The 19,635-nt window shown below is 54.2% G+C and overlaps 1 protein-coding gene across 5 annotated transcripts in view; it reads left to right on the top strand.

Annotated features, from left to right (window-relative positions):
• Positions 1-19,635, top strand: part of TFCP2L1 (transcription factor CP2 like 1) — an 89,062-nt gene that overhangs the window by 35,939 nt on the left and 33,488 nt on the right. For all 5 annotated transcript variants that reach the window (XM_059394476.1, XM_059394475.1, XM_059394479.1 and 2 more), the window contains 9 exons: positions 391-497; positions 1,574-1,726; positions 4,994-5,104; positions 7,815-7,906; positions 9,545-9,593; positions 9,687-9,780; positions 11,722-11,812; positions 12,835-12,938; positions 16,047-16,189. In XM_059394476.1, coding sequence (XP_059250459.1) covers positions 391-497; positions 1,574-1,726; positions 4,994-5,104; positions 7,815-7,906; positions 9,545-9,593; positions 9,687-9,780; positions 11,722-11,812; positions 12,835-12,938; positions 16,047-16,189 — 944 coding nt within the window. The remainder of the gene's footprint in view (positions 1-390; positions 498-1,573; positions 1,727-4,993; positions 5,105-7,814; positions 7,907-9,544; positions 9,594-9,686; positions 9,781-11,721; positions 11,813-12,834; positions 12,939-16,046; positions 16,190-19,635) is intronic.

Genomic DNA, 19,635 nt, shown 5'->3' with positions numbered 1-19,635 from the left:
CAGAGTTGGGCAACAGAAACTGAGTTTGGGGTCTTGGACACTGTTCCGTCGTCTTTCATCTAGAACCCTGGAAGCCAGTTGGGTTTTGGAATTCAGGGGTCAGAATTCTTAAAACAGGGCATGGAGGCCCCTAGCGATAGGTGATGCCTCCCAGTAGGCAATCAGGTGCACTGATACTTCTGCAGCAGGAGAAAACATTCACCCAGAATGGGACAAAGACTCTAAATGGCTTCATGGCGGTTCACGTCAGGCTTGCTGCCAAATGAGCTGGGTGAAACGCAGTTTTCAGAACTTTGGGCATTTCAAATTATGGTGAAGGAATCTGGACCTTCCCTAAATCTTTGGGAGTGGCTGACGATTGCACTTTTGTGTGTGTGTGTGTGTGTGCAGATATTCCACTGTCTGTTGGTATCTTGGACCCCAGGGCCAGCCCGACCCAACTGAACGCAGTGGAATTTTTATGGGACCCTTCGAAGAGAGCCTCGGCGTTCATTCAGGTAAGCGAGTGTCCTTGGGGGAGGCCAAAGTTTTGGGGCTCGTGTGTTGTTCCTCAAAACAGTCCACCTGTGGGGCCCACATGGGCCCTGTTCTGTTGCGGGGATGCACATTTAGGGAACGGGGTACAGGAGTGTAGTTTAGTCCCAGAGCTGCTTGGTCCCTAGAGCTAGAAAAGGACTTGGCCTGTTGGAGAATTCTGTGTGGGTTTTGCTTAAACATATGTAAGCTTGTTATAGAATAAGTATATCCTTGCAGAGATAATATGTAATAAAATTTTTCTAGGAGAATTTCTGTGATTAAATTAATCAGTGATTCAAGCACATGGTGTGGATCCAGGGGCATGGCGGGGTCTCTGTGCTACTGGGCTGACTTAGATTCCCTTGTTCAGTCTATGTCCCTTTCCGAGCCTCTTAGTTTTTCCACCTGTCTTATAAATCAGATAATGAACCTGAAGTCATTACTGCAGTGCCTGGTCCATAGCAATTGCTCAGTGAAAGTTAGTGATTTATTTTTTTACATAATTACAATATTCTTATTATATTTTAAAGTTACGACTATGATGTTATTGTATTATCACAGTAATGTATATTATTGCAGTGGTACAGTATTATAATAAGAAATATGTTCTCCAGTGCCTTTTTCTGTAGCAGGTATTTACTTAGCAGTAACATGCAGCCTCTGGTCCTGTTTCTGGCTTGGCCCAATAACCTGGACGCCAGGGCTGTTGGGGACTGAGCTGTGGTCCTTGCTGTGCAGTCTGGGGGATCTGCCAAGGGAGAGGAGGGAGTAGAGGGTGAGGCGGCTGGGGTCTGTGGGCCTGAGCAGTGGTGAGGAGGCAGCTGGTCAGGCAGGGCCTGTAAGATCAAGGGACAGAGGTGGGAGGGCATGTCCTTTATAAAGGGGGGGGTGGGGAGGCCATGGCCCTGATGGGAGCATAGGTGGGGAGCAGGGAAGCTGAGGCAGGTGTGCACCTGAAGAGGCAGAATGGAAACCTCCATTTGGTGAGGGGCCCTGGAGGAGTCCAGGGCCTGGCCTCAGCCCTCTCCTTGTTCCTCGCCCGCATTTCCCCCTCCAGGTGCACTGTATCAGCACCGAGTTCACTCCCAGGAAGCACGGGGGTGAGAAGGGCGTGCCTTTCCGGGTGCAGATCGATACATTTAAGCAGAACGAGAATGGGGAGTACACGGAGCATTTGCACTCGGCCAGCTGCCAGATCAAGGTGTTCAAGGTAGGACAGCGTTGCCCCTGGGGTCCCCGCCTGTGCTGGACAGTGATGGCAGCGCACTGACCTTTGGGATTCCCCCTGGAGGTCCAGCAGGGAGCCCTGTGTCCCATGGGCCTGGGGCTTCCCGAGCCCCCCAGGAGCACGAGCTGGCATATCCTGCACGGACAGGTCTGCTCCCCGTGGGTGTCCTCTTGCACGGGGCACCTTCTGTCATCCGGCATCACTGGTGGCTATGCCCAGCTCTGCTTTGTAAGACTGTCTGGAATCGAACGCTTTTAGGTTTTTGTTTTCTTCCTGAGCACTTTGTAGTTGACCACGGATTCTGTAGTTGCCCATTAGAGTCGCCTTAAAAATCAGGTCAGGAGGCAGCGTGCGGGCGTCCCGGCCCCAGATGTTTTTATGGAGGGCCGGAAGCCATATCTCCCTCTACAGCGGCCTCCTGTTGGAGCAGGAAACATGTTTGCGGGGACCTCCTTTCTTTTCCTTCCCCGCCCACTCCGTGCACTTGCCTGTTAATTAACTACTCTTCATCTCATCTGTCTGGACCGTCACTGCCTAAAGATGGGCAGTGGCGGGGGGGTGGTGGTGGGAATGGAGGGTCACAGCAGAGCCTGTGGCTTCTGCAGGGGTGAGGGAGGGGCGGGCTCCGGCTCAGTTAATGATTCCCTTCCAGGTGGGAAGGCGCTGGTCATGGTGGGAGCGTCTTTTGGGCCATCGCGGTAGCCCCCTCAGAAACCGGCTTCGGGATGGTGACTCCTTGCAAGGCCACCATAGTTGTTTTCCTGTTGTTGCTGAAACAAATGATGACAGGTTTCGTGGCTTCATGGCACACACATATATTACTCTTCAGGGCTGGAGGTCCACAGCCTCACAAGGTCTCACTAGGCTCAAGTCAGGGTGTGAGGAGGGTTGCATTCCATTCCGGAGGCTCCCTCTCTTTCCCTTTGCCAGCTTCTAGAGGCTTCTGTGTTCCTCGGCCTGTGGCCCATCCACCTTTCCGCAGAACTGGCAGGAGCGCTGGGCTCTTGTGGTCACGCCACTCCAGCCTCCTCTCCCCCGTCCCTAGCCCACTTTCACGGGCCCTGTGATGACGTAGGACCCCTTGGGATGCTGAAGGATCATTTTCCTGTCCCGTCTCCCACTGCTCTCCATCCTGATTCCACCTGCAGCCTTGTGAGGTGACAGCCTCAGGGTCCTGGGGGTGAGGACCTGGCCATCTTTGGGGAGCACTTCTCGACTAAGCCTGTCCATTGGTGCAGTGGGCGCCGTAGCCTCTGGTCTTTTTATGGCCCGCTCTGGACTCTCGCGGTTCTGACTTGCTGTGGACGGCCCCATAGCTGCGCTGCCGGATGTCCTTGCCTGTCCCAGTCATATCTCTGTCCCCGCCTTGTACAGACCACATGTGTAGTCCTGCTCGTCGTCCTTGTCCTCTGGTCCTGTGGCATCCAGTGGGATTCCTGGGGCTCAGAGGCTGCACTGGGCAGGAGAGATGGACCATGTCTGCCCCCCGCGTCCACGCCCCCAGAGTGCCTAGTCCTTCCCATGGCCCCCTAGCAGCTTTCTTTTCTGTACCTCGAGGCAGAAGCTTAGGGGTGAGGGCTCTGCCCACCAGGCTCCTGTGCCACACACCACCTGTCCCTGAGGAATGGATCTGAAGCTGCCTTGTTTGGGTGGCCCAGGGAAGGCCTTGGCATCTCCTGCAGGGGCATGGGGGCCCCTGTCACTTGAAGCTGGCTTCTCAGAACGCCTGGGGAGGTATGGCTGCCCCACGCACCCAGCCCCATCACAGAAGCAATGCCAGCAGGTGTGTGCAAGCGCCAGGTGGTCTCACCAGGTTGGCTGTCATTTCTACACTGTCACCCCTGTCACCTGTCACTGGGATGCCTCCTGCTTTTTGGAGCCAGGTGCTGAGGCTCGGGGTAGGGGAGGAGTGTCAGGGCCTCTGACAGGACAGGCAGCCCCTTCCTGACCAGCCAGCTCTCCACAGGCCTTGCCGGACCAAGTGCTGACCCCACACGTGGGCTTGCCGCCTGGTTTCTGGACAGGGAGGACGAGCCTCCTGTTAGGGACAGGGGCCAGGCCGGGGGTTGGTAGGGCAGGTGACCAGGGTATAGGGGTTGCGGGCCTGGTCTTTCTCAGAACATTTAATCTGTCATTGCTGTTCCCAGAGGCCCCCCTGCAAACCCAGCTTTGTCTAAAGTGGGTCTCATATCACTCTCAGGGCTATGTCCTGAAATGCCCTTGAGCTGGAAACGAAAAGCTATGTGGCATGAGGAAGGTGCATTCTGGGATGAAAGTCCCTGAAGGGGGCATTGAGGAGATGGTTTTCACTGAGTGTGCCCTGTGCACCGTCTGTGGCATCCGCAGGCAGACGGTGCAGTTCTGGGCTCTGGGGCTGCTGGGAGTCAGTGTTGGGAGCCACCAAGCAGGCTGTGAGTGTCCCGGGAGTGGGGCTGCTAGGTCATGCTGGTGGTATATACTGGGACATGCTCTCTTGAATTTTCACCTGGTCAGCACTTGCTTCTGCTTCACGTTTTTGGTTTTCTTTCTTTCTATCTTTCTTTCTTTTTCTTTTTTTTGGTTTTTGAAGACTCTGACAAGCCAGGGCGGTAGGTTCCTCTCCATTCTTAACAAGTCACTTGAGCCTCCCTTACCTGTAAATGATGGAAATCGTAGTGCTTCTGTAAGTTGCTCACGTTTGCTGGGCGCCTAAGACAGGCTCTTTGAAGCTGGAGGGGGTATCCCTTGTGAGGTGTGCCAGCAGCGACCTGCACGCTAGTGCTGGGAGTTGGAGGGGTCAGGAGACCTTGACCATGCGTCCAGGATTTCCCAGCACACAGGTGCAGACCAGACTCCCACCAGCAGCCCTGACTTCTTCCATTTCCTTCACTGTCCACCAGTAACCCAAGGAATGCATTGCAGTTGGCTGTGTTCCCAAGGGTTTTGTCCATGGGCCACTGGCCTCTGGTAGAGATTATTTGCAAGCATTTCCCCCTGAGCAGCTGAGTGGCAGGACCCAGTGGCAGGCTGTGAGTGCCCTGGGGTGAGGAAGGGGAAGGGCTCCAGGAAGATGACTGAGTGCTTAATGCCTCGGAGGTATGGGAGGTGCTGTCCCATCCGGAGATCCTGCCTGGACTCCTGGCCCCTGGGCCCTGGGGAGAGGCAGGGAGCATGCAGGCCTTGGGGACTGTCATCAAGCCCTGGGTCTTTCTCTGAGAGCTGCCTCTGCCCACTCTGGACTGATGGGACCCCTGTGCTCTGCACTTGTAGCCAAAGGGAGCTGACAGGAAACAGAAGACTGACCGGGAAAAGATGGAGAAAAGAACGGCCCAGGAGAAGGAGAAGTACCAGCCGTCCTATGAGACCACCATTCTCACAGAGGTGAGCTGGCCTGGTGTCGCGGTGCATGCGATCCCCCTGCCACCCTGGGCCTTTGGCCTTTTGGTTTAGATTCTTGAAACTTGCCCACTGGGGAGTGAATGCCTCTTTAAACAGTGCCCATGAAATTGTGTTAGGTTCCCGGGTTCAGAACTGTGTTCACATGATAACCCCCGGGGGCGGGGGGGCCGGGACAGTGTTTCCGAAGTAACTTCCTGTTCTGAGCTCTTGGCAATTTCCGGAGTCAGGTGATTGTTGTTTTAATAGGTGAAGGCCCCAAATCCAACAGAAGAGAGTGTGTATGCATCAGAAAATACCTCTATCCAAACTGTCCTAGCCTCGAGCTTTCCCTCCCCAGGACAGCTGTCATCCCTGGGTCTTCACATACATGGCCCAGCTTCCTCTGCTGGTGAAGCCAGTGCACCCACGCCCGCTGTTTTTACACTGACAGTGTACATAGACACGCTGTTCTGTAACTTGCTTTATTTAATAGCCTTGCTTGGAGTCTGTTCCCCATCTGTTCGTACAGAGCTTTCTGGTTCTTTATCCAGAGGTGTGGCTCCGTTGTGTGCATGATGGCCTGTTGGTGCACATTTGGTGCTTCCTGGGCTCCTGGTCGATAGGGTGCTGCGAGTGACCGCGGCAGTGTGAAGGTCCGCATATGGTAGAAGTCTCTGCAGGCTTCTGTTCTCAGCAGGCTCACTGGGTCAGGGGGCGCAAACTACAAGCTGCTCTGTAGTTGGGATGGATACTGGAATGTCTTTCCCCCAACTCAGACTCTCAGGCATCTTTCCCTCCCCACGACAGCTTTACTTCTGAGATGAACTGTACTTCTGTCCAGTGTACTTCTGAGATGAACACTGTCACAGGCACTGCTTCCTCTTATGACTTGTTACCGCTGGAGCCTTCTTTTCCTGGGCTCTGTTTTTTATTTAAAAAAAGCAAAAAATCCAACTATTCCCCCCTACATTCTGCAGTCAGCCCAACTTGGGAGCGTTTGTTCATTGCCTAGTGCGACTGGCCCAGAAGGCCCCCACAGATGCATAAGGCCCAGAACTAGCCATGGTGGGGGTTACAGCTATGGTTAAAGTGAGGCCCTGGGCACAGAGCAGCTAAGAGAACAGTGGCTGGTCCTGGGAGGGGGGTGTGTGTGCGAGCAGGTGTAATAAGCCGTATGCAGAAGGGTGTTTGCAGCAAGGCAGAGTACGGAAGCTAACTCTGCAGCACAGACAGACCTGTAGTGGCGTTTCAGCAGGCTCAGAGTGACAGTGGCCAGAAAGCTATGGTGCAGGGAGAGCCTGGCTTACTCACTTAGCAGCAGAAGAGTGCCAGGCCCCCCAGGGTGCCCTCCACATTCCCACCACCCTCTGCCTCCAGACACCTTTCCCTTCCAGGCTGAGCCTGAACCTCCCTGCTCCTGACTCTCCTTGGACATCCCCTCACTGGAGGAGAGCGCTGGGGGTGCTTCAGACCATGTCTGTCCAAGCCCTTGTCAGCACGCGGTGCTGCTGGTGACAACCCCGGCCTGGCCCCGTCCGTGACAGGTTGTCGACCTCTCCGCTCCCGGGGTTAGCGCCACGGCATTCCAGTCCACACGCACAACAGAGTTAAATATTGACCAGCCTGTGGCTCGATGGGTGATAGTGAATCTTCAGGAATGCTTCAGATTGGCCCTTTCTGAGGAGGTGTCATCACAGGGAAGGGAAAAAAGTGAATACTTGGCCCGCTGGCTTCCCCAACAGGCAAAACCTGTATGTCTCTGCTGTCTCTGTCTGGGTGATTCTCACGTATGTTCATTTTTGGCTTCTGCACAAAACTACCTTGAGGTCAAGGATCACATCTGTCGTGTCTTCTGTGTCTCCCTTAGCTCCTAGCAGGATGCCTGACGTGTAACAGATACAGAATGATGTCCAGAGGGGTTGGCTTGCTTTTGGAGGCGCTTACCTACCCTCTGCTCTCCAGGGCCTGTCGGCTGATTCTGTTTTCAAATAGTGCAGGTTTTAGTACTGAACTCCTATATTTTTTTAAAAAAAGATTTATTTGTTTATTTACTTATTTATTTTGGCGGGGGTGGGGGTTGGTGTGGGGAGAAAGAGAATAGTGGGGGGAGCAGAGGGAGAGGGACAAGCAGACTCCCTGCTGAGCACGGAGCCTGACTCACAGCCCTGAGATGGTGACCTGAGTGGAAACCAAGAGTCTAGACACTTGACCAACTGAACCCCCCTGGAGCCCCAGTACTGATCCTCATTGATGACTTTTGTTTGGAAGTTATCTGTGTCCATTGCTCCCTCTTCTATGCATGGACACACATTTGTCTTTATCTGGAAAACCTGCCTCTGGGCAGCTGGCCTGTGTTGTCAGCTCTCTTTTCTTTTGGACCCAGGGGACGGGACGGATGATGTTTCCCTTGATGATTCGACTGCTAGAAAGCTCACAGAGACACATGCCTTGCTTTGCTTGCTCTGGGAATGACTGAATTTTAGGTCTCTTCTTTGCCGGGCTTGATTGCTTGGGCATGGCCCTAGGAAACTCACACTCTGTTGCCTCATGTGGGGCCTGGGAGGTTGTGGGAGAATGTTGAGGGATCCGTGGTGTCCTGTGCTGGCCTCGGTGGATGCTGGTTTGGGAGAGAGAGGAGCTGGGATAGTACATCTGTAGCTGAGTTCCTCCTGTCACGGCGCTTGAGTCATGCTGCCCTGTGCTCTTTCTGCAGTGTTCCCCGTGGCCGGACATGGCCTACCAGGTGAACAGTGCTCCCTCTCCAAGCTACAACGGCTCTCCAAACAGCTTCGGCCTTGGCGAAGGGTATGTCCGCCCTCTCTTCCTTTGGGGCTCCTAGAGTGATGATGGATCTAGGCTCCTTTCTTGATCTTTCCTCTGTATCCTCTGCCCCCCACCCCCCCACCTTGGTATGCTGGCATCAGCATGCGCTTCAGGGCGGGACTTTGAATATTTGCACGGGTTTCTGTGCTTGGACACGCTTCTGTAAGCACTGTCTGCTGGGGTAGCAGCCCAGGACCCAGCGTCCCACCCCTTCCCCCTCACCGTGGAAGCAGGTTGGCCTGTGGGTGCCCTCCAGGGCAGAATGCCTTCTCAACAGATGGAGCCTTAGGAGGCAGCCATTCTGGTAGCCCTTGACGGCTGCGAGGGGCCATCCTCATTCTTTCTGCGGTCCTTGTACGCATTCTCCTGGCAGCACGGGTCAGCTCAGGATGTTCCCTGGTCCGGGCTTCAGGGCTTGTCCCACAGGAGTGGCCTCACTCCCGCTTACCCGGCTCTGGAAGTGTACAGGCCACACTGCCTCTGAGGTGACAGTCGTGCAGGGGCTGGCGGACCTGTCCCAGGCTGTGGGGCGCTGGGAAGAGCTCAGGGCACCACTGTGATGGCTCTGGACATCCTGATCCTGTTTCTGGGGGGACAGCAGGAGCAGGGAGACCATGGCAGGTTTAGGAGGTAGGTGTGGAACCTGTGGGCGCTTCAGAGCCCGTGCTTGGCGTCCAGAGACCTTGACTAACGGGAGAATGGGTGTGTCCGTGAATTTGATTTCACAAGGTCACAAGGGGCTTCCTTGAGAAGGGCAGGGACACAAAGCCTAGGTGTCATGTTCAGATTCAGGTGGACCCAGTGTTAAATCCCCATCTCTGGAGTGAGTGGTGAGTTCTTAACCTTCCGCAGCCTCATGTTCTCCACTAGCAGGGGGTGAGGATTGGTTCAGGGTTGGGGGACGGTGCGCCTCATGGACACTGCACAGAGGGCAGCTCTTGTCACCAACGACCCATCTGAGGGTCATCCCAGCGAGGGCCTTTTCTTTAGTGTCACTGTGGTAAGGTACACACAGAGTAACCCCAGCTTGTCCGTTTAAATCAGAGTGAGACACCTGCGTCCCTCCACGTTGTGCCTTCTCCAGTCTCTGTCTGGGAGGGTCATTTATATTTAAAACTGTATCTTCCTCTTAACTTAAAAATGCAGGTGTTCAGGTGTGCCTTCCCCATGAGTGAGCCCTGGCGGGAGGGCAGGTGCCTCCAGCTATGACCATATTCTCCTCATCAGTGGGTGCCAGACTGCGGCTCCCTGTTCAGGGCAGGGGTTTGGCTGCTGCTGTCTGGGCACCCAAACGGTGCTTGGGGATCCTTGGGTAGCCTGCCCTCCCCTGGGGCTGAGGCTGGCGGGGGTGGGGGGTGGGAGACTCTGTAGACCCTGAGCTCAGGCTAGAGGGGTGCTCATTAGCTGTGATGTGTTGCCAGCCAGAACGTTGTGTCCGCCCTGGAGGGTTGGTCAGGGATTTTGAGGGATTGCGTGGGCAGTTCTGCCAACATGTCTCTGACCTGGGGAATTCTTGAGGCCCTGCTGCTTTTGCAGTGAGGGCCATTCCATGAGGGGAGGAGGAGCGCCACATTGGGAGAGGGGGCTGTGCCTGTGACTGATCTCTGGTTCTTTTTGCAGGAACAGTTCTCCGACGCACCCGGTGGAGACCCTGCCGCTGGGCAATGATGTAAGTGTGTGCCACTGGGCTCTCCAGCTTGTGTGTCCCTGGGGTGACCCGGCATGCTCATGTCAAGGCCCCCTCCTCTCTCTCTGCCTGCAGCACCTGCTTCCGTCAGCCTCGATCCAGGACGCCCAGCAGTGGCTCCACCGAAACAGGTTCTCACAGTTCTGCCGGCTCTTCGCCAGCTTCTCGGGTGCGCATCTCTGTGTTGTTGGTAGAACCCATGGGGATCCCAGAAACACATCACAAAGCCAGGTGGCTTCCTGGACTTGGCCGCACTGCCTGCCGGGCTGGGACCCGGTATGGCATGGGTCACTTACTCACTTGCTGACCCCGAGCCAAGTGCTAAAGGAGGATGTCCTGTCTGTTGGGAGTTTCGAGTCGAGTGTGGCTTTCAGGGTGGACCATCTGGGTCCTCTAGGGTGGGTCCCAGTCTGCCCCGGAAGGGCCTCCTGCACCAGGTGGGCTGGGGCACACTCGGCAAGCCTTCTGGCTCTTCCCATCACCCCGCCACCCGTGTGTCACACTTTCTCTGGAGCCCTGACCTGGGAGATGACAGTGAAGCCATAGGGAGGAGAGGAAGCTGTGGCTTCCTTCAAGCCCTCACCGGTGGGGCTGTCTGACAGAGACCTGGGGCCAAGGCTGTGGGTCATAACGGTAAGCAGAGAGGTGAACCCTGCCACCAAGTCGAGGCAGTCCAGAACGACCGGGAGTAAAGTACTGACCAGAACTAGGACAGTGGCTCCCATGCACGTCAGTGACAGTGGAAGGAAAACTGCTCACGGTCATCTTTGAGCTCAGCTTTGGCGGGGCTTCCTTTGAGCTCCGAGGGAGCTTGTAGCTTTGAGTCTGCACAGGTGTGCGGACCCCATGTTTCAGTGCTGCATGACCCTGTGGTGGTGGGCAGTCTCAGAGGAGGGGCCTGGCTCGTTTTGGGGAGGAGCAGGGAGGGATGCTGCCATTTTGGGGGTGCCAAAGAGAGTGCGCTTGGGCAGAGGCTAGGTCCAGGGGAGCAAGGGAGCTAAGTGGCTACGGGGGACAGTGAAATGTCCAAGGAGGCAGAAAGTGCAAAGGCCACAAGAGCCTGGCACCCAGTGGTGAGGCCACAGAGCCTAGCACCCAGATGAGTGGGGCCAAGTGGACTGGGGAAGGTGAGGTCAGAAGGGACCGAGAGGCCTGGTAGAACAGTGGAGGGATTTTGGCTTCTACTTGTCATGTAGAGGGAGCCTTTGTGCTTACAGAATTATGCCTGAAAAAGGGGTTGGATGTTACTGCTCCTGGCCATGTGACTGCTGGCTGGTTTTCAGCGGAAGGTGATAGCATACTTGTCCCTTGGAGAGTCCTAGGGCACAAGGCTCTAGAGGACTTGTTGGGCTTTGAGGACGGGACTGCATCCACGGTAAGATGTTCATAGACCTTTATTCATCATCGCTCCCAGCTGGGAGCAACCCTGGTGCCCATCAGCAGAGAATGGACATGGGACTAAGGTTGTATTCGTGCGATGAAGAATATGTAATCATGGACATGAATGAGCCCTTAACCAGAATTGGGAGGGAGGGAGCTGGACATAGGAGAAGTGCATCCTTGTCCATTCCCCTTACATAAATTTCAAAGTTTCAGGCAAAGTTTAAGGAGATGAGGAGTCAGGACGGTGGTTCCCCAGAGGTGGGGGCGAGACTGGCACGGGTGCCAGTGGGAGGTGGGAACGTCTGCCTCTCGTTCGTGTCCCAGAGTGTGGCTGCACTGAGGAGGCCACAGGCAGGGAGCTGTGCACTTCTGCACTTCGACGAGCATGGGTCCTCAGTGTCCTGTGCTGGGTTACGTGTGCTTGTGTTAGTGTGCTAAACGGTACGGAGACAGGGACGGGCAGGCACAGCTGGTGAGGACCTTTTGGCTTTTGTAAATGCCCGTCTGTTCTGCTGAGCTGGAGAACACCACTCAGCTCTTGGGCTGTGATTTCCTGATGTTTAGCTTTTTGTTGTTTCTCTGTGGAACGTCTGGTGCCCACGGAGCGGGAGGCTGATGCTTCCCTGTCCCCCACTCTTCCCTGTCCGCAGTGCAGTATCTGCAGGTGCCTGAGGACGGAAGCTTTCCTGTGTCTCCCACTAACGGGTGGCCCCATTTTCCTGCCTAGGTGCTGACTTGCTAAAGATGTCTCGGGAGGATTTGGTCCAGATCTGTGGGCCTGCAGATGGGATCAGACTCTTCAATGCCATCAAAGGCCGGTGGGTATCAGTTTCCAGCTGGATGCAGGGTATGGCAGGGAGCCCCATCTCAGCAACTTGGATGCTGCCATGTGGGCCCTCTGGTGGGGACAGGGCTCTTCCTGAAGCAGGTGCAGGGAGGAGGTCCTGTGAGAGGGGATCAGGGCCATGGAGGGGGTGGGGGGTGCTGAGCCTGCCGCAGCTCACCCCTCCCTGCAGGTTCCTCCTGCTTTTCGGTTTGGCTGGAGCCTTGGTTTCTGGATCTGAGCCCCTCAGCCTTCCCCTCAGGTGCCCAGCTGGTTGCATCATCCAGCCGCCTCTTTCCAGAAGGAGGGGTGGGACTCTGGTGCAGCTGTCTGTTCTCTGAGCAGACCAGAGAGCAGGGCTGGGTCAGCTGCGGTGGAAATGTTGGGCGCCACGCTGTTGAGTCTAGCAGCCCTGGCCACACGTGGCTGAGGGGTGCTTGGTCTCAGGCTAGTGTGATTGACCGAGTGAATTTTAAATCTCATTTCCCTGTCACACATGGATAGCACAGTTTTAGAGTGAGGGCGAGGGCCTGGGTGTGCATCTCAGATCTGCCTCTTCCGAGTTTTATGCTAGACCAAAGCCCTGACCCCTGTGAGCCTCGGTTTCCTCCTCCATAAGATGAGGGCTGTGGTTCCAGTGCCCTACATTTGTGAGATGGAATGAGGGAGGCACGTGAAGTTCTGGAAATGGTTCCTGGGGCAGGGTAAGCCAGAGAAAGTGTTCGCTCTTGTTACCGCCCTGAAAAACACTCTGTGTCTTGAGACGGGTGTCTGGACCGAGAGCCCTCATGGCAGCTTACAGGATCTGGAAGGGTTGGCCATCCTGCTGCCTCTAGGCAAGCCTGCCTGAAGCCGTGGAGGCCCGTACAAAGGCCTTCTGCATCTGGCGGTCTCCTTTCTTCTCCCTGAATCCTTCCGCCTGCTAATTCCACCCTGTGTTCTGGAACATTTCTGGAATGTTCTCCCCACTAGCCCCCTCCCCCGGTACCTGCTGTTTATTTCCCCTCCTCCTGCCAGGAATGTGAGGCCAAAGATGACCATTTACGTCTGTCAGGAGCTGGAGCAGAACCGAGCGCCGCTGCAGCAGAAGCGGGACGTTGGTGCGGACAGCAGTCTTTGTGGTGAGTTGGGGGGGGCCTGCCTCCGCCCTGCCAGCCTGGGGCTGGTTTCCGGGTGGCCAGGTCACAGGAAGACTCAGCAGCAGTGTGAGTCCTCTTGCCGAGAATGTGTCCACTGAGCCACCTCACTCAGCTTTCTCGCAGCATGAGTGTTTGTTAAACTCCCTCCTGGGATTAAAATGTTGAAGGTGGAAGTCCTCTCCCAGAACGGCTGGTCTAGCTTACTTAATTGCTGCCTGGAGAGCAGGCTCAGAGAGGGGATGCGCCCCCCCGCCCCCATAGCCACTTACGTAGCCACTCATGGGAATCAGGCCTTTGGGCTCCCAGGCTGGTGATGAGTGACTGCTCGATGGCTGGATTCCCATAGTACTTCCTCCTGTGGTGTCCCCCCCAGCCGGACCAGTCTTTCCCGTTTGGTTTGGTGGCTTAGTTCAGGGTGCCTCAGGGGCATGTGACTTTTTAGGGTTGGCAGTTTGGTGAGAGGACAGAGGCTTTGAGGTCAGCTGAGTGTGGGCACCAGGGCTGGCCATGCCGCGTATTGGCTGTGTGGCTTTGGGCAAGGTACCAGGGCCTGTGCACCCGCTTCCGCATGTACAGAATACAGATAGTGACGCTACCCCCAGAGATGGGCGGTTTCGGTGAGACAAGGCATGTATAGCAAAGCACCTTACTTTGCCTTCTGAGCGTCTGTGCATTCTGCGGTTCTGGCCAGCGGCCGGTCTCAAGCTGTAGAGTCCATGTTCCTCTGTGCATGTCTGCAGAGAATGGGGGAGCACTGGTGGAGTAGGAAGACTCCCTAAGTCCGTCTAAAGAGCTTCCTTCCCGTGTTCTCACTGACTTGCGTTTCCTTGTAGGCACTGTTGGGAATATTTCCCTGGGTGGGGGGACACTGAGGCACAGGGTGGGTCACTGTACCCCAGGTGACAGCGTTGTGTGTAGCAGAGCCAGGACCCAAACATTGGGACCCTGAGAACTGGTTTTTGAGCCCTCCATCTGGCCCCTGGACATTTATGAACGATGACTAGGTCCTCCCACAGCTTCTCAGCTGTTTGCCCGGGAGGATCAGATCCTGAGCCTTGGGGGCAGAAGGAGCAGCCTGATGCTCCAGCATAGCTTGTGATTCATGCTCACAGAGGCCCTGAGTGCTGGTGCTGCCCGGGCACAGACCCTGGGGCCCCAGGACGTGCAGATTGTTCCAGGGCTGGCTTCTCCAGTGGCTGAGTTGGTGTGATCCTGGGATGGCCTAGTTTAGAGCCTTGTATCCCAGACTGCTGCTGGCATGGCCCTGGAGGAGAGGTGGCTCGGGAGGAGTCCAGAGGAGTGTCCCATGGACCCTTCGGCTGCCCCAAGCCCTTCTGACAGTGCAGCAGAAGCCCGCTGGAGTCTGTCACAGAAGAGTGTCCTAGAGAGGGGCCCTGGCCTCCTCACCTGCTGTCCATACTGGGGGCTAGGGAGTGGCCACACACTCTGCACAGGACCTGACGGCCGCTCAGCCCATCTGAAAGCCTGGGACGGCCAGTCTGATGTGTGGCTGGAATGCCGTGGCCTCGGAGCATGTGTGCGTGCACGTGTGTGTGTGCGCGCGCACACATGCATGCATGCGTTTGAAACACAGGGCCTTCTGAAGCCAGTCGTTCCTCAGATGAGGTACGAGTTAGGGAACCTCTAGTTCAGTCCAGTTATGCTTTGCCTTTGAGGACCTTGAGGCCACCGAGTGTGGAGGCTCCTGCCCTGAGGCCCCTGCAGAGCTGCCTCCTCCCTGGCCGGTTTGGGTTTCCTGTAAGGAAAAACTCCAGGTTGGTGTTAGCTTCCAGCAGGGAGGTGATGCTCCCAGGGCCTCTCTTCCCCTTGTGGCCACAATGCTGGGGTGGAGTGGCATTTGTGCTGTGGAAAAGGGCAAGGATGAGACCCGTTGTGATGTCAGGTTGCAGTTACCCCTTGTGGGTACCTCTTAACGCTGCTCATGGGAATGCACGCTGGTGCAGCCACTCTGGAAAACAGTATGGAGTTCCTCAAAAAGTTAAAAAATAGAGCTACCCTATGACCTGGCAATTGCCCTACGAGGTACTTACCCAAGGATGTAAAACTACAGATCTGAAGGGATATGTGCACCCCAGTGTTCAGAGCAGCAATGTCCACAGTAGCCCAACTGTGGAAAGAGCCAGCTGTCCATTGGCAGATGAATGGATAAAGTTGTGGTTACACACAAACACACACACACAGGAATATTACTCAGTCATCAAAAAAAAAAAAAAAGAAATCTTCATTTACAGTGACACGGATGGAACTAGAAGATACTATACTAAGTGAAATAAATGAGAGAAAGACAGTTACATGATTTTATTGGTGAATTGAAGAAACAAAACAGAGGAGCATAGAGGAAGGGATGGAAAATGAAAACAAGGTGAAAGCAGAGAGGGCGACAAACCGTAAGAGGCTCTTAACTCTAGGATACAAAGTGACCGTTACAGAAGGGGCTGAGGTGGTGGGGTAGCTGCATAATGGGCATTAAGGAGAGCATGTGATGTAATGAGCGCTGGTATTACATTAAGACCGATAAATCATTAAACTCTACCTCTGAAGCTGATAATACACTATATGTTAATTGATTTTAAATAAAAATATTTTAAAAGGAGCAGTTATTCTTAAATCCCACTCTTTGTCTCCTGGAGCCATCCAGTGACCCCTCTAAGCCATGGGAAGAAAGGAAAGAGGATGCATGATTTCTTCTCATTCCTGCAAGGGTGTGCATCTGGTCACAAGTCAGAATCACTAGCAGCTTGTTAGAAATACAGAGTTCTGCCAGCTGATCTCCCTCCAGCCTCTGCCCCGCCGTGGGCATCATTGGGTATGGGGTGGATGCAGGAATTCTCCGTTTTATGTAAGATCCCCTCAAAGGGACTAGTACAGGAATGCAGAACCATAGCCTGGCTGCCTTCCCCCTGCCGGTGGGCGGTCGAGAGGCTTGGTGCCTATTAAAGCCAGGTCCCACGGAATGGGTCTGGGCACAAGCATACTTACAACTGAATGACTGTCTTGGGGGCTGGGGGTAGGCAAGCTCCTTAGAAAGCAGGGTGTGTTCTATAGAAGGCCATGTCCCTTGCCCTCTAGTGTACCATGCCATCTTCTTGGAAGAGCTGACTACCTTGGAGCTGGTTGAGAAGATCGCCAACCTGTACAGCATCTCCCCCCAGCATATCCACCGAGTCTACCGGCAGGGCCCCACGGGCATCCACGTGGTGGTGAGCAATGAGGTGAGCGCTGCCCACACCCCCACTCATGGCCTTGGGGCTACAGGGAGGCATGGCAGACAGGCACCAGAAATGCTCCCTCTGGGGTTGGGGAATGACTTCTGCCTGTTTTATCTGCATGCCACATGCCCTTGGCTGCCTCTGGAGTGCAGGGGGAAGAGTTCTGAGGCTCTGAATAAGCTATCTGGTATCCACTCTGCCTCCCATCCTCAGCCGTGTGCCTTGCAGGGACGGTGGCACAAACCTGCCTTCAGAATGCTTACAGTCAGGACTCCAAGAAGTCAGGGCGGCTGGAGGAGGAGGAGGTCCCAGGGATGGGGGGAATGGACTGCAGGCTGGATGATGGAGAGGAGGCAGGTCACATGGGAGCACAGAGCCTTCCTCTGCTGACCGGCAAAGATGCCATGGCCTTCCTGGGTCTCCCTGGGCTGCGTAGACATGTGTGGGCCACAGGAAGCTGCTGGCAGAGGGCACAGAGTGATCTGATCCCACTCATGGCTGAGGAGGATTTGCATCTACATTTAGGCATTCCTGATGCCTTGCTTAAGCTTGTTCTATCCTGGACCCCTCCTCTTGATGATAATAGTCAGGAGTGACCGCATTTATCTGCTGCTTACTGTCCTAAGTGCATGTGTAGCCACTCATTTAATTCTGGCAGCCTCCCTATGAATGGGGTGAAACCCCATTTCACAGAGAGGAGACTGAGGCACAGAGAGGCTGAGAGAGGCTGAGTAAATCGCCCCAGGTCACATAGCTGATAAAGGGTGGAGCTAGGGTGGGGATCCTGGTGTCCAGCTGCAGAGCCCAGCCTTGTAGTCAGATGGCTAGGTTGGCCCACCTTCCCGGAAATGAAGCCTTTAGAGAAACAGAGTGGGGCTGATGGGAATGCTGGTTGGGCACCCTGAGTCTCCAGAAGACCCCAGCAAGCCAATACTGGGAGCTCTGAGAGCATCTGTGAAGAGGACTGTAGAGGAAATGGTACACGAATGGTGTCTGGGGGAGTGGAATGTGGGCTCTGGAATCACACGTGTCCCCACTCGGACCTTGCTGCTAGGAGCGGAGTAACCCTGGGCAGGTTTACTTAGCCCCTTTAAGCCTCCATTTCCACATCTGTAAAGCGGGGATAATTAGACCCACTGAGCAGGTTGTGGTAAGGATAACATGAGAAAACCAGGTCAGGCACTGGGAGACACCGGTTAAGCTTGTGGTGGTGGTAATTGACGATGCTGGGCACTTTGAACTTTCCGGAGCAAGTGATGGAGAAATCCTTAAATGTGACAGGATATAAACTGTAAGGCTTGTGTAGTTGATATATTGACATTATTGGTGATAATCCTGTTGCCACTTTTCATTACAGTTACCTGAGCCCCTTAAATGGGAGTGCCCCCCATTTCATGGGAGTTGAGTCCTGGAGGCTGGCAAACCGGTGGTGGTTTCCTTCCTCTTGAATTAAAAAGCAATTCATGGGTCACCTGGCTGGCTCATTTGGGGGAGCATGAGACTCTTGATCTCAGGGTTGTGAGTTTGAGCCCCATGTTGGGTGCAGAGATTACTTAAAAATAAATCTTTAAAAAAAAAAAAGTGATTCACAGTTTAGTGTCAATCAAGAAATCTAAAATAGCAGAGGGCAAATGCAAAAGGCACCTCTTTCCCCTACTCTTTCCCTAGAGGAGTTTGTACTGGCTTGCTTGGATGTGAACCTGCTGGATAATGTTTTGAGAAGGCATCTCTCGTGGGCCTGAGCATTGTTTAGGCGTGGGTTCCTAAGCCAGCTGTACATTTATCTGGCACTTGCTCCTTTGGTTCCTGGGTCAGAATTCTTCCCTATCATTCCATTTAAATTTCAGGCAGCTGTTTCCCTACCCTCACTTCACAGACAGAATGAAGCTCAGAGTTCCTGACCTGAGCACTTCCTTGAGAACAATCCCGGGAGGTTCAGACACCTGAGCAGTGGGCTCCCGTGGGGGCACAGGAATGAGTTTCTTTGGTGAAGACAAAAGCCAAGAATGTGCGAACCCTTGCCATGTCACGGGGGCCTGCGGGAAGTCCCTTCCTCGGCTCGCCCCTGCCCTCCCGAGTGGGCAGTGAAGCAAGTGAAGCAGAGAACAGAACCACAGTGCTAACCTCCGCTAAGTAGGCAATTCTTATTCCCCGAAGTCTCCTTGCCTCTTAACCCTGAATCAATTGGAAACCTTTGGTTCTTAATTGCCCAGAGTGCTGGAGGCAGTCGGGCCAAACGTGGAGCGGGCCCCCGAGGTGCAAGGGCACTTAATTAAACAAGGGAGTTACTGATTAAGCCCGTGTGGGATGTGTGTAGGGCCTTGCGTGCCCAAGTAGCTGGGCTGCCAAGAGCCCCAGAGGGAGCAGGCCAGCAGTATAGAATAAATGTACTTCATGCATCATTAGGCCCTGCAGGGAGGGGCAGGGGTCCACAGGTGGATGGATTTGCAGGATTTGGGGGCAGTAATCCAGAGGAGGCAATGACATATGGGTGGCATTTTTTAATTCGAAAAGGAGTTTTGCTGCGTGTTAGCTAGTGTGTGTTGCGGGTATGTTTAAGGTTTTTTTTGTTGTTTATTTTTTAAGTATTCTTTCTGTTTGTATTGTGAAGTACAGCATATGTGTGCAAGGAATATATGGAACTTATTTTTACGGTTTAAGGAAGAAGTGCCCAATCCTGACACTCGGGTTGATTCAGGATTCTGTTAGAAGCCTCTTTGTGGGCTGATTTCCTCTTCCACACTACCTCTCCACCTGCTGGTCTGAATTCTATAGTAATCATCCCCAGTTCCTCAGTGTATTGCTTAATTTTGCCCATTTTAAAACTTCATGTAGGTGAATAATAGCATGTTTTTCTGTGACTTTCTTCCATTTCACTTTATATCTTTGAGATTGATGTGTTTAGGTGCTGCTGGAGGCCCCTGGCCCACTGGATGGCATAGCCTGATGAGGTCACAAAAATAACTGATTGACATGGGGGCGGTTTCCAGTTACCGCCTTTTTTTTTTTTTTTTTTTAAGTTTTTATGTTCGTAATCTCTGCACCTCACTTGGGTCTCCAACTCAACCCCAAGATAAGAGTTGCATGCTCTTGGGGCTGAGCCAGCGGGGTGGCCCTCCAGTTAACATTCTTTTTTATTTTTTTTTAAAGATTTTATTTATTTATTTGACAGGCAGAGATCACAAGTAGGTGAAGAGGCAGGCAGAGAGAGAGGAGGAAGCAGGCTCCTTGCGGAGCAGAGAGCCCGATGCAGGGCTCGATCCCAGGACCCTCAGATCATGACCCGAGCCAAAGGCAGTGGTTTTAACCCCCTAAGCCACCCAGGCACCCCTCCAGTTTCCATTCTTAACAGCCAGTGCTGCTGTCAACGTTCTTAGGTGGTTCTAGAGAAACCCCTGGAGAAACCATATGCAGGGGTTTCTTTGGAACTCTGGCTGGAAGGAGTAGCA

This window comes from Mustela nigripes, chromosome 3 (genome assembly GCF_022355385.1).
Source record: "Mustela nigripes isolate SB6536 chromosome 3, MUSNIG.SB6536, whole genome shotgun sequence".
NCBI classification, from domain to species: domain Eukaryota; kingdom Metazoa; phylum Chordata; class Mammalia; order Carnivora; family Mustelidae; genus Mustela; species Mustela nigripes.
Note: the sequence above shows the minus strand (reverse complement) of the source record. Positions and strands in the feature narration are given on the sequence as shown.